An 11902-nucleotide genomic window follows, 5' to 3' on the forward strand; every position below is an offset into this window, starting at 1 on the left:
ACTAGTAATTAATATTATATTATATTATAGGTACCCGTGCATTTGCACGGGAAAAATCTAGTCTTTATTTATTGTGGAGTATCACTTTTTGTCTTTCGTCAAATTTGCAATAAATTTTTTTATCACACTTGCTGATCTAAGCATTTGTTGCCGTGTTGGCTTTTAATGTGCTATATCTTTCATTGCTTAATGTTTGTACATATGATTTGTGTGAAGTTGTAAAAAATGTTTGCTATTTGAAAGTGTGAGTAGGTTATGTAGTATTATTTATTTTGTAGGTAAAAACCCTTAGTTGTGGTGATGATTCTCCATGGAAAATTGTGATCGAACACTGTGACATAATTGATGAAGCTTTTTGGAAAGCTCACCCTTGGATCCTTTGTGAAGAAAGATCTGGACCATCTGCTTGATGTTGGGAATATCACAATTGTAGTGCCTTTTTATTGGATTCTTCTCATTTTTTCTGAGTCCGCCAGTATTTTTAGATTATTTTTCTGATTTTTCTTTGATTTTCTATGATTTTTACAAGTTTTATAAAATGATTTTCGAAAATAAATCAATTCAGTTATCCAGAAAATTCAGCAACGATCCGGGATATTCTAGAAGATTAAAAAGTTTGATCTCAAAGGAAGCCAAAATCAAATATAGGATAATTCTTGAATTACAGATTAGATTTGGATAAAAACGGATAAAGAAAACTGTCGAACGAAAGATAGATAAAAGTAAGAATTGTATACACTGATCGATGACGTGCTGACACGTCACACACAACCGTATATACGGTTGGCATGACCGTATATACGGTTGTTGTGACCGTATATACGGTCCTGTACACCGTATAGGACCGTATATACGGTTGAAATCCGTGTATACAATTCCTCTTTTACCTATATTTCTCCCCAAAACGCTTATAAATACTTGCTCTCGGTGCCTATTCGATGATCAACGAATTCTCTTGTGCTTAGTGCAATTCAAAACTCTCCCAAATCTCTCTCACCACACAAATCACTCACAAAACACAAATCACTCACAACATCCAAGGTTCTCGAATCTGTCGCAACTTTCGGAGTCGCTTCTTTGCGAATCTAGGTACAAAATTCTGAGGCTATTCAATCCAACTCTCTCTCTTCTTTTATCATTAATTTTTAATACTTTTATTTTATTTTGCTCTTGAATTTCAATCATGTAAATTCATTCGTTTGAAATCGTTTTCGCCTTATCACAATCGCTTTAATCATAATTGTCAATGCTGACGATCTCTTTTGTTGTGATAAGCGATTCAATTGGAGGAAAATCTTTGATACACTAATCTTTGTTTTCTTTTGTGTTGATAGCGATCCAAGGTAAGTTTGATTTATATATTTGAGTTTTCGATTCTTGCATATTGATCATCATCGCACATGTATTATTGTTTATGCATGAGACACTTTTTTTATTGCTTAAACAAGATCGGAAATTGTTTGAATCACATTAAATTCAGATTAATCATGGACGAACGGATTTTAAGCACCTTATTAATTTGATTAATTTGAAGTGATCACAACAATTAGGCTAGGTAGTAATATGTGCATAATAGAAAGTCACTTTACTAGTAATTTTAGGTTAGAGGGATCCTATAGGAAAATATTGCTAAGTTGTTTGTATCCAATGAATATGATTGAATGGAATTACAATGAGACCGAGTAGAGGCCGCTACATGCGGGCAGATTGGGTCAAAGATTCTTTCCATACCATGTCCTCGAACCCACGATTTGGTTACTGGATCAGACAGTGGGGCCATTAAATTGGCACCAATGTTTCGGGCGTCCGTGATTAACCTGTATAGGCACGGTGGCGATTCCCCACTCGACAACACTCCCCCAACGCACTCACGTGCGGGATCCGTGGCTCAAGCCCACGAACACACATCTACGTGGACCCAGGTCCCGCGAGGGACTTGACGTCTACAATTACTTTGAGACGATTAGCCAGTACTTTAGAGAACAATTTATAAAGAACATTACACAGGCTAATTGGCCGATAATCAACAGGAGACTCACAATTTTTCTTTTTAGGGATAAGAACAATATGAGTCTGATTAATCAAGCCAACATCATCATCTCCATTTAAAATAGCAAGCACTTTAGCAATCACATCCGGTCCAACAATACTCCAAAAATTTTGATAGAAAAGTGCACACATACCATCGGGTCCCGGAGCTTTAGTAGAATGCATTTGCTTTAGAGCTTCATTCACCTCTTCCCCTGTGTACGGTCTTAAAAGTATATCCACCATATCATCCGAAACACAAGCTTGAACCTTCGCAAGAACTGGCTCTATGTCCACTGAAGTGGCACCTGTAAAGAGGTCTTCAAAATATGACACAAATAGCTCCATAATATCAGGTTCTTCATCATAGACATTGCCTGCAGCATCATGAATTTTCTCAATATTATTTCGCACTTGTCTCCGTTTTGCTTTATTGTGAAAAAATTTGGTATTTTTGTCACCAAATTTTAACCAATCTTGACGACTTCGCTGCCTCCAATAGACCTCTTCCCTTCGTTCAAGTTCATCCATACGGTCGTCAATAGCACGCATTTGCTGCAACACTTCTTCAGATTGAGGCTCTTCCATCAAAGCTCTCATTTGTTGCTGGCATGCCTTTAGTTCCTTGTGGAAGTCACCAAATTTATCACGACTCCATATTGAGAGCTTAGATGCCATTCTACTAATATTAGCAACAGCATCTGAACCATTTGTCCAAGCATTCGCAACGACCTCAGCACATGACTCATCCCTGAGCCACATTTCCTCAAACCTGAACAGCTTCTTCTCCTTCTTTTCTGGTTGAGTTCTAATGAGTGTTTTAATGCTTAAGCTCAAGGGTAAGTGATCAGACCTCCTTTTTTCGAGGTGAGAGACATAAGAGCCCCTATACATATCCTTCCAGGCTTGATTTGAGAAAAAACGGTCTATACGTTCTTGCAAATTCTTATCACCACTTTGATTGTTGTTCCAAGTGAACTTATACCCCGTATAATGCAAATCGATAAGGCTACAAGAATCCACAGCCTCCCTGAACATTCGAGCTTGGGCATAGTCAAACGGGTTGCCTCCTTGTTTCTCATCTTGCCAGAGCATTAGATTCCAGTCTCCCCCACAAAGCCATGGTTTCGTATTATTTTGCCCCAAATTTTGAAGCAACTGACAAGTAAGATGTTTATTAGACTCCTCTGGAAAGCCGTAGAAACCACTGAAACGCCACTCACAACCATCTGCACTCACCACATCTACATCGATGTGATTTGCCGAGTATGAAAGAAGAGACACACTCCAGTCTTCCCTCCATAGCAGCACTAGCCCTCCACTCCGCCTTTTCCCTTCCCCCCTACAACCAACAGCAAGCATACCATGCTGTTTAAGTTGAAATTTTAATCGTTCACATTCATCAGAATATAGCTTAGTCTCTTGCAAGAAGACTAATTGGGGATTTTCTTGTAAAACCACACGTTTCAACGCAGCCTTTGCCTTGGGGTTCCCCAACCCTCGGCAATTCCAACTCAAAACATTCATTGATTAGGGAGGGCATTTTGGTTGCCCGCACCATCAATAATCATGTCCTGAGTGTTGTTCTCAATCACCATTTCCCCATTATTATTCGAAGCTCCCGTGTTATCTCTACTGTGAATCTGTCCCAGCTTCTCCGCATTCGGATTCCTGAATTTGAGGTCTCAGTACGACCTCTCTTGGAGAATCGAACCGTTGGGCCTTCAGTTATAGCTTCCTCCACCTCATGTTCTGGTTGTCTCACATTCGCAGCTAACACCATATTATTCCCAGACTCAGCTCCACTATTACTGCTAGGGCCATCAAAATTCAGTTTTTTCCGTGTCTTATTCTGCTTCAATGATTCCTTCAATTCCTGACATCTCCTCGTCTCCTCTTCTAATTTCGCCTCTAGAAGTCTGCCCCTCAAGGGAGAAGATTTAAGCCATTTGCCATAAGGTAGTTCAGAAGTGGGAGTTTTGTCATCATATTTCGAGCATTGGTAGTACGTGTCCAAGACATCCACAAGCATGGCAGAAATCCATTAATTTTTCGTATGTGAATTTAATTAATTTAGGGCCATTATTTGTTGCAACTTTAGCCCACCTTTTCAGAGGTTTATTAATATCAAGAGCAACTCTAAAACGAAGGAACTTGCACCACCCTATAGGATCAGATTCGTCCACCTCCAATAAGTCCCCCATACTTGTTGCTAGTGTTTTTGCCATTGCAGTAGTTCGTTTATGCAAGGGCACATCCCATGCACGAACCCAGAACTTTATTTTAGAGAAAACAACCTCAGATGGTTGTATTCCATCAACAATTTCATTCAACAAAATTGGGGCACCCCTAAACGACCAAGGCCCCCTTCAAGCACCCTATTTCTATCCATCATAGAGAAAAATTGAAACATATAGATATTCTCATCAATTTCTCTAATTATCATACCTTTAGCGAGCCTCCAAGCAACCTTTAGGGCACTTTGCATCGATTCAACTGTGAAAGAATTTTGTGTTAATATCTTCCCAATGAGGCATAAATTCAATTGTTCTTGCATAAATTGCTTATCCTCCTCGTCACAGCAATCGATTATTTCATCCTCCTCTTCAGTCATCTTTAAATCTTTGAGTTTGTCCTCGAGAGATTCCATGTGTACCAAGCAAAGGAAAACCACAGATGGTCGTGGGATAATTTGAAAGAAAAACAGGGAAAGAAAGTGTGAGATTGAACTCACTTCGAGGGAACTGGATCGAAGGAGCAATGTAAACTCTACAAAACCCTAGAGTAATTTCGTGGAACCCTAGTGTTTAGAGAGGAAAAAAAACATTCATTAATAATAAATGTTTAATTTAACTTAGTTTCTAATTATTTTTAGTACTTATTGAATAAGATAAGTTCAGACAAGTTAAGATAAGTTAAAATAAGTATCAATAAGTAAATAAGTTCAGTTCAGTATTAATAAGTACTCCCTCCGTAACGTAATAACTGCAATGATTTAACATAAAGTAGAGAGGAAAAATGTCCAATCATTGCAGTTAATATGTTACGGAGGGAGTATAATCATTACTTTTTCCTCTCACAAAATAAGTTCAAATAAGTATCAATAAGTTCAGATAAATATCAATAGTATGAATAAGTTCATATAAGATAAGATAAGTTCACATAAATTGAGATAAGTACAAATAAGTTGGAAAAAAACACAGCAGTCAAGCACTCTGACAAAACTCAATGGCAAAAGGAAATTAGAAATAATTTGCTTGAGAAGAGAAGCATATTGTGTACGTGGAAGAATGTCATTGGCTGGTACACGTCTTTATTCCTAACACAGCCTATTGCAATTTGCAATTTTTTCCTTCTTCCTTCCCTCTCATGTAAACAAGTAAACAACCACCTTAAAAACTCAACACTTACCATCAAATTCTGTGCAAAAATCTCTTTTCTTCCTAAAATAATTTACACTAATCCAAAAAATTCTCAGCTCAATCTCTCTAGTAAATCATCATCAATGGATGTACTTGACTCAGTTTTCGATCCATTGAGAGATTTCTCCAAAGACAGCGTTCGCCTCGTTAAGCGTTGCCACAAACCCGATCGCAAAGGTACTTTTTAATTTCGATTGGATTTTTTAGGGTTTGAGTATATTTATGAATTATGATTTGATTGAGTTGTTTTGGTTTGCAGAATTTTCGAAGGTTGCTTTTCGTACTGCTGTTGGTTTCGTAGTTATGGGATTCGTTGGATTCTTCGTCAAACTCATCTTTATTCCCATTAACAATATCATTGTTGGTTCCACTTAATCGGTATGTTTCTTTTGATGATATAATCTCTCAACAGTCAAAACGAATCCAATTTTGTGAGTTGGTCGATTTTAAATTGATCTGATGCATGTATCAATTTGCAAATTGAGCTAACAAACTTGTTTAGGAATGCATGCTGGTAAATTTTAGAATGCTATTTTGGAAGTAGTAGAGAAAATGTGGAAATTTAGCTTAGATGAATCATGTTAGATTGGAGAACTTGGCAGTTTGTATGAGAAAGTAGTTTCGCACATAATATGAGTCAATGAGTGAATGCTGGAGCTAATGTGAGGTTAATTTGGATGTGATGGTTTGATTGTTTTGCTGTATTTACTCTGCTAAGCATGCGACATTGTGCGGGGTATGTGATTGCGCTCTGCAGACTTATCAATGGAGTGATTGATGTATTAGATTACTATCGATATTTGTGGTGATTGTTGATACACCGTCTTAATTTCGTCCATAATTTGCTGCGTTTTGGTTTCAATCGTTTATAAGTGGTGGTCGATGATGTAACCCTTAGACAGAAGCTTATAGTTTTTGCACATTTCAGTCGGCAAGCTTTGTAGAGAACATGGATGAGCTTTGACAATTTTGGTGATAAGTTAAATGTGTTCACTAAAACGGTTTATAGTCAATGTCACCGGACTTACCGCTATAAGCGTTTAATGATTCTCATGAAAGTATTATTTTGGACATAATAAATCTATATGTAGTGTTTATGGTGATGATTCTCCCATGCCTCTACAAGTATTTTGAGTCCAAGCTTTGCAGAAGCCGTGATTTCAAGACAATGTTATTGTAGGCTTATCCGAAATGTTTACCAGTGTGCTAATTTATGGAAGCCATGATATTGAGGGTCTTACTCTTGCAGGTTGTAATTTTGAAATTCGTGTGCTCTAAAGCAAGTGAAGCATATCATGAACTTTATTAAGCAATGAACACATTTAGAATTGATGTAGATGTTTGAAATAGGAGAATGCCGATTGTTTTAACGAGCCCTTTCTTTTTTGTGCAGGTATGTCGCGTTACAATTTTGTCTATTAGAGAGAGCTATGTATGAAGAGAAGAACGAAGATAAAATGCTTTTAGACCTCTATTGACATATATCTTACTGTAGGCTAAACAACTTTTGTGTAGCACTTGTTTTCACAGTCAGGATATACTATGTAATTTTGGCAGCTTACTTAGTTCCACTGTCACCGTGCTAATTGAAGACTTCAGTGTTGGAAGTCTTTTGATCTTTGTACCTAGAATATCTTCCTCAATTCAATGTTAGTTCTTTGATCATTGTGCTCAAATTTTGCAATTCACTCATCATATGATCGTTACTTCTTGCAACTGAATTTGTTTTGTGAACATGACTTAACGTTGCTTGTGATGCAAGTGGAAACTCATATCTTACATCTTAAATTGTTTGGCAATATGAACTGAAAAAAAGACGCAACAGATTTGTGAGCTGACATACTTTAATTTACGAAAAAAAAAAATAACAAGGTTAGGTGAGGGATGTCACAAGCAGATAAACATGACAGTAAAAATTTTATGAACCTCTGTAACATACAAAAATTTCACACATCTTTGAAACAATGCTCTGATAACTCTTAGCAAGTTAGCAGTCAGTTGAAAGTGCCTTCCAAATTAGAATTTGACAAAATCTTGCAGCTACTCACAAACAATTGTACAGAACTGCTTTCTGTGCAAATGATCTACAATATATATAATGCTGGTAAATATTAAAGGTTGTGAACAACTTGATTACATTAACAAAACTAAAAACTCAGCCAAATAGCGGGAAGAACGAGGCAAAACAAAGCTTATAAAGATCTTGCTCATCAGCAGACTGGATTCTCCTCAGCATTTTCAACAGCAGCAGATGCCATGACTAGTTGTGGTTGAACCGACCATCCTTCCCTTCTTGCCTTCTTCTTCTCGCGCTGTAGCCTGAAATTCTCTCTTTTCCTTGCTCTGTAACTGTTGGGATTTTCAGGCACCACTTCACGTGGATAAACACTCACCTGTGACAACTTCCATGTCAGTTATTTGAAGATATTAAATTGTTACTAGAACTTACTGGAAACTGACCTTTTTCTTGTCAGGACCATACTTCTCAAATTTCACTAATCCATCAATGAGAGCGAAGAGTGTATGATCCTTGCCTAGTCCAACATTCTTCCCGGGATGGAACTGAAATGAGCATGAAATAGAAGATATCAAGATTTGTGGCATCTATTCAAATGACTATCGAGTGCATATTTTAGAATTTAGACGCATAAATGAACTTTGATACAAACACAAAGATTGAAAATTTTAACCGTACTATTTATAAGCTTGATTACTAGTTGACGAGTGTTCTTTTATTTTTTGTCTAATTGAGATATTAAAGTACAAAGGAGTTCAGGTGGGTTATTTGCTATTTATCATATATTGCAAATAGTTTGCAACTACTTAGCACCAGGAACTATCATGTAAACCATCTTTTTGCCATGTTAACAGGATTTTATTATTAGACAATCTCAGTTCTCACCTCGCGACAGGACACCCACATAATACATATTGACTAAATCAGTACTAAATGACCTTCTGTACATCCATGAATCCTTGATGTAAACAGTTTTACACAGTCCAAGACAGCAAACCAAGCAACACCTTTGCAACACTAAAATTTAATGAATTCTGGTGCTTCGGTGCTTCCACTCGGTCTCAGGCTGCCGACCCAAAGGTGTACTTAGTGTGAAATTTTCATTGAGCAGGGAGTTCATCGTTGTTGCAGAGAATTACTTAATAAACACATTGAATTTGCATGGTGGCCAAAGATGATAGAATCAGACATACTGTAGCACTTGAAATAGTTCTTAAGAAACTATGGCGTTTTTTTAAAAAATGTTTGGAGAGCCATAAAGGGGATAAGAATCAATCCCATGACCTTGTACTGGGACGACATGAGAGGAATGATCTAAACCAACTGTGCTATCACTCACTTTCGAAAACTGTGACATGGTGAAATAAACTACTCTTACATACCCAATGTGATCTTCAATGTTCATAACAAAGATTAGACAAAACGATTATGTAACCGAAGCATAATAAAAAAATATATGGAACATAATAAACATAGCAGAGATGGATAATTTTACTCGTTATTCGTTAATATTACTTACCCGATTTTCTCTCAAAAAATATATGGAACATAATTATTACTTTATGCAGAGTGTTTAGACGACTACTCCACATAATTCAAAATGGTTTACTGGTAGAAATGGAAACTCGGGTACATAATATGGACACTAAGGGCCTGTTTACTTCAGCTTAATTTCAATTCAGTTTAGTTCAGTTCAGTTCAGCTCCATTTAATTCAGTTCAGTTCAGCTCCATTTAATTCAGTTCAGTTCTTAACCCAATTCCTCTCTATCATAAAATATTCAATTCAGTTCAGTTCAGTTAATGTAAACGGACCCTAAATCATATTTCGAATTGATTAATCTTCAAGAGTTCAAGTATGCTCCTATTACTTTACTCAACTGATCACAAAATTTTGATCTCCATTTAAGATCAAAGGTCAGAATGGTGTTTTCCTATCATTGAACTAATATAATTAAGAAACACTAATAGATATTAAGGCACTGAATCAAATCGTAAAAACTAGATTTTTTTTAATTTTTTTTTTTTTATGAAAGTTAGTAAAACATTGACACTGATTGAACCACTAATATCGTCTTCCAAGTTGATGTTACCTAAATTTATGACGGTTAAATTGTGGGAAAATGCAATTCAATGTAAGTTTATGTAACCGAAGATCATGTTCCTTTACAAATTTGTACATGCCAAAAAGGAACAAGTATGCACTTTGTCTAGTAATCTTCTTTCTAACTCAAAATGAAGTGGAATGGGTGTAAATGAACAAATACAAGCGATAAGGTTTTATACACAAGCACAAGTTCCCAAGTACTGTAGATATAATGAGAGATCATCCAGCTGAAAGCTAGCATTGATGAAGAGTTGATAAAAAGTTTGTTCGGTAGTTCGTTAAGGTCAAAAGGCTTAAGTTCCTAAGAGAGAGCTGATCTCTCCCTCTCTCCTTCTCCAAAAAAAACCCTAACCCCCCTTTCTTCTCTTCTTGTTTTCTCCAACTTTTTCATAGCTTTTGGGGCTACCACCAACCTTTAAGTTGATGGTTATTGTTTTTTTTAGGGTTTTTCATAAATATCCCTTCTATTCTCCTTTGTGAGATTATTCTTTCCATTGTATTGGATCTATTATTCTCCTTTGAGGGATTATTCATTCCATTCAATTGGATTTTTTCCACCATTGTGAGATTATTTTTCCATTTAATTGGATCTATTTTTCTCCTTTGTGAGATAATTTATTCCATTCCATTGGATATATTATTCTCCTTTGTGAGATTAGTTTGGGTTTTGAGTTGTTTTTTGTTTGTTTTTATTTTTTATCCTAGAATATAAATTTATGGATTATTGTAAAGTTGATTCATTGGTAAAGGATTGTATGGGATTGCAAAACTTCTCGTTTTATTGGATAAAATCAATTGAATAAGATGGATGTCGTCCTCGCGGCTACAACAATTCGTCAGACAGTCCCTCCAAAAAAGTTGAATATGCCAATTATAAGTGCGAGAGATGCCCCACAATGCAAGATCTATTCAACGATAGTAGTTTACTAGTTTTGATGAAGGAATATTTTATTTAATTCATTTTGTTTTGTATTTGATATATTCGATTGCTTTTGTAGATGTCATATGACTTTTTATTAATGAATTGATTTTTCTCTTAAAAAAAAGTCAAAAGGCTTGATTTACCCACTATGTCAATTTATATTTCCTTATTTTTTTCATTTTTTTGTCAGTAGACTTGATGTGTATGCATATATTAAGCCTTGTATGTTACAATGTTTAATCTCGAATAGATTGGATACAAGTTTATTATGTTCTTTTCCCCCACTCTCATCTCTCTATTTATAATTTCAAGACCATAGAGAGTACAGAGTAGCATCAAGCAGCAGGAATTGGTCTCTTCAATGAAGGTAATGCACATCTTTTCTCACTTTTCAAAAGCATATACCAAATGAAAAGGTCTACATGCCGACTCTAAATCATTTTGGATTACCAAAACCAAATTGAAGAGGAAATGTACCTTTTCTAGAATAGCTGATTGATCATCTCTGTGAAATTTACGCATGTACTGTAGCATTTCTAGTTGCTGCAATTGAAGTCATCAGACACTTTTCAGTTATTATGTCCCACAACAATCGAAATTACATTTTCCCGGCATGGTCAAATTAGGGACATTTGACAATTTCAAGTTAACTATTTTACTTGGTTGGTTTGACGAACTATTTTTATAAAAATTGGTAAATTAGTTATTTTTTTCATAGATAGATAAGTTGAAGTCTCTTGCAAGAAGTCAAGAAGGGGAAATTGGAGTTTCTCTTTCAGGTGGTGATACTCGTACCTATAACCTCTAGGCAGGAGGTGACGCCAACACCATTAGTTATTGGAATTGATTGTTTAGTCATTAGTGACAAATAAATATAATAAACAAATGTTGCTTTCTCAACCAACGAAAAGCCATTTACAGAACACTTTGTTGACTATTTGACCACATGATTGAAATTAAAAGCCAACGGAAATTCCACTCAAATGTTACTAACTAAATACAACAATTTTAATATTTTAAATATTATGTCTACTTAATAATGCTATAAAAAGGAATGTAATAAACAAAATTAAGTCACCATCTTTTCCACGATCGAATTTGATAGGTCTCCATTCTTTATGACCTTCTACAAAAATTATTACTCCTTTTGTCCCGTATTAATCGCAGCAACTTGACTTTAATTTCACTTTTAGCATATTAATTTTTCGTAGTTTTTACTAATATATAATTACAGATATCAATAGTTAAGATGGTACATCGACAAATGAGCGGATCAATCTGTTGCAACTACTAATATGAACAAGGTAGCAATAAGCCTTGAAATATAACTATACTTTCTCTCTCTAAAAGTTCCTCTACCCCAAAACCCTAAACACACTCTCTGCACACCCCCAACACTAGCGGGCT

The 11902-nt window shown here is 35.8% G+C and overlaps 3 protein-coding genes across 7 annotated transcripts in view; 2 read left to right on the forward strand and 1 right to left on the reverse strand.

Annotated features, from left to right (window-relative positions):
• The window catches only part of LOC104894410 (tRNA(His) guanylyltransferase 1), a 28548-nt gene extending 24138 nt beyond the window's left edge, over window positions 1-4410 (forward strand). For all 5 annotated transcript variants that reach the window (XM_057395265.1, XM_019249716.3, XM_019249718.3 and 2 more), the window contains one exon: window positions 279-4410. In XM_057395265.1, coding sequence (XP_057251248.1) covers window positions 279-410 — 132 coding nt within the window. In that variant the 3' untranslated portion in view covers window positions 411-4410. The remainder of the gene's footprint in view (window positions 1-278) is intronic.
• On the forward strand, window positions 859-7106 carry LOC104894305 (protein transport protein Sec61 subunit gamma-1). The gene is made up of 5 exons (XM_048644084.2): window positions 859-1089; window positions 1276-1343; window positions 5507-5627; window positions 5710-5828; window positions 6844-7106. The coding sequence occupies exons 3-4, from the start codon at window positions 5534-5536 to the stop codon at window positions 5823-5825; spliced, it is 210 nt and encodes a 69-aa protein (XP_048500041.1). The 5' UTR covers window positions 859-1089; window positions 1276-1343; window positions 5507-5533; the 3' UTR covers window positions 5826-5828; window positions 6844-7106.
• A 284-nt stretch (window positions 7107-7390) lies between these two features.
• Window positions 7391-11029, reverse strand: LOC125497395 (50S ribosomal protein L27, chloroplastic). The gene is made up of 3 exons (XM_048644083.2): window positions 10973-11029; window positions 7911-8012; window positions 7391-7843 (listed from the first exon to the last, which is right to left on the reverse strand). The coding sequence occupies exons 1-3, from the start codon at window positions 11027-11029 to the stop codon at window positions 7661-7663; spliced, it is 342 nt and encodes a 113-aa protein (XP_048500040.1). The 3' UTR covers window positions 7391-7660.
• Window positions 11030-11902: the final 873 nt, after the last annotated feature.

Source organism: Beta vulgaris, chromosome 5 (genome assembly GCF_026745355.1).
Source record: "Beta vulgaris subsp. vulgaris cultivar EL10 chromosome 5, EL10.2, whole genome shotgun sequence".
NCBI lineage: Eukaryota > Viridiplantae > Streptophyta > Magnoliopsida > Caryophyllales > Amaranthaceae > Beta > Beta vulgaris.

Bases quoted from the DNA above. Each gene is read 5' to 3' on its own strand.
- LOC104894305 (XM_048644084.2), top strand. From the start codon at position 5,534: ATGGATGTACTTGACTCAGTTTTCGATCCATTGAGAGATTTCTCCAAA. The intron at 5,628-5,709 runs GTACTTTTTAAT...TTTGGTTTGCAG, and splicing joins CCACAAACCCGATCGCAAAG to AATTTTCGAAGGTTGCTTTT.
- LOC125497395 (XM_048644083.2), bottom strand. From the start codon at position 11,029: ATGCTACAGTACATGCGTAAATTTCACAGAGATGATCAATCAGCTATT. The intron at 8,013-10,972 runs GTACATTTCCTC...TGCTCATTTCAG, and splicing joins AATCAGCTATTCTAGAAAAG to TTCCATCCCGGGAAGAATGT. The intron at 7,844-7,910 runs GTCAGTTTCCAG...AAGTTGTCACAG, and splicing joins ATGGTCCTGACAAGAAAAAG to GTGAGTGTTTATCCACGTGA.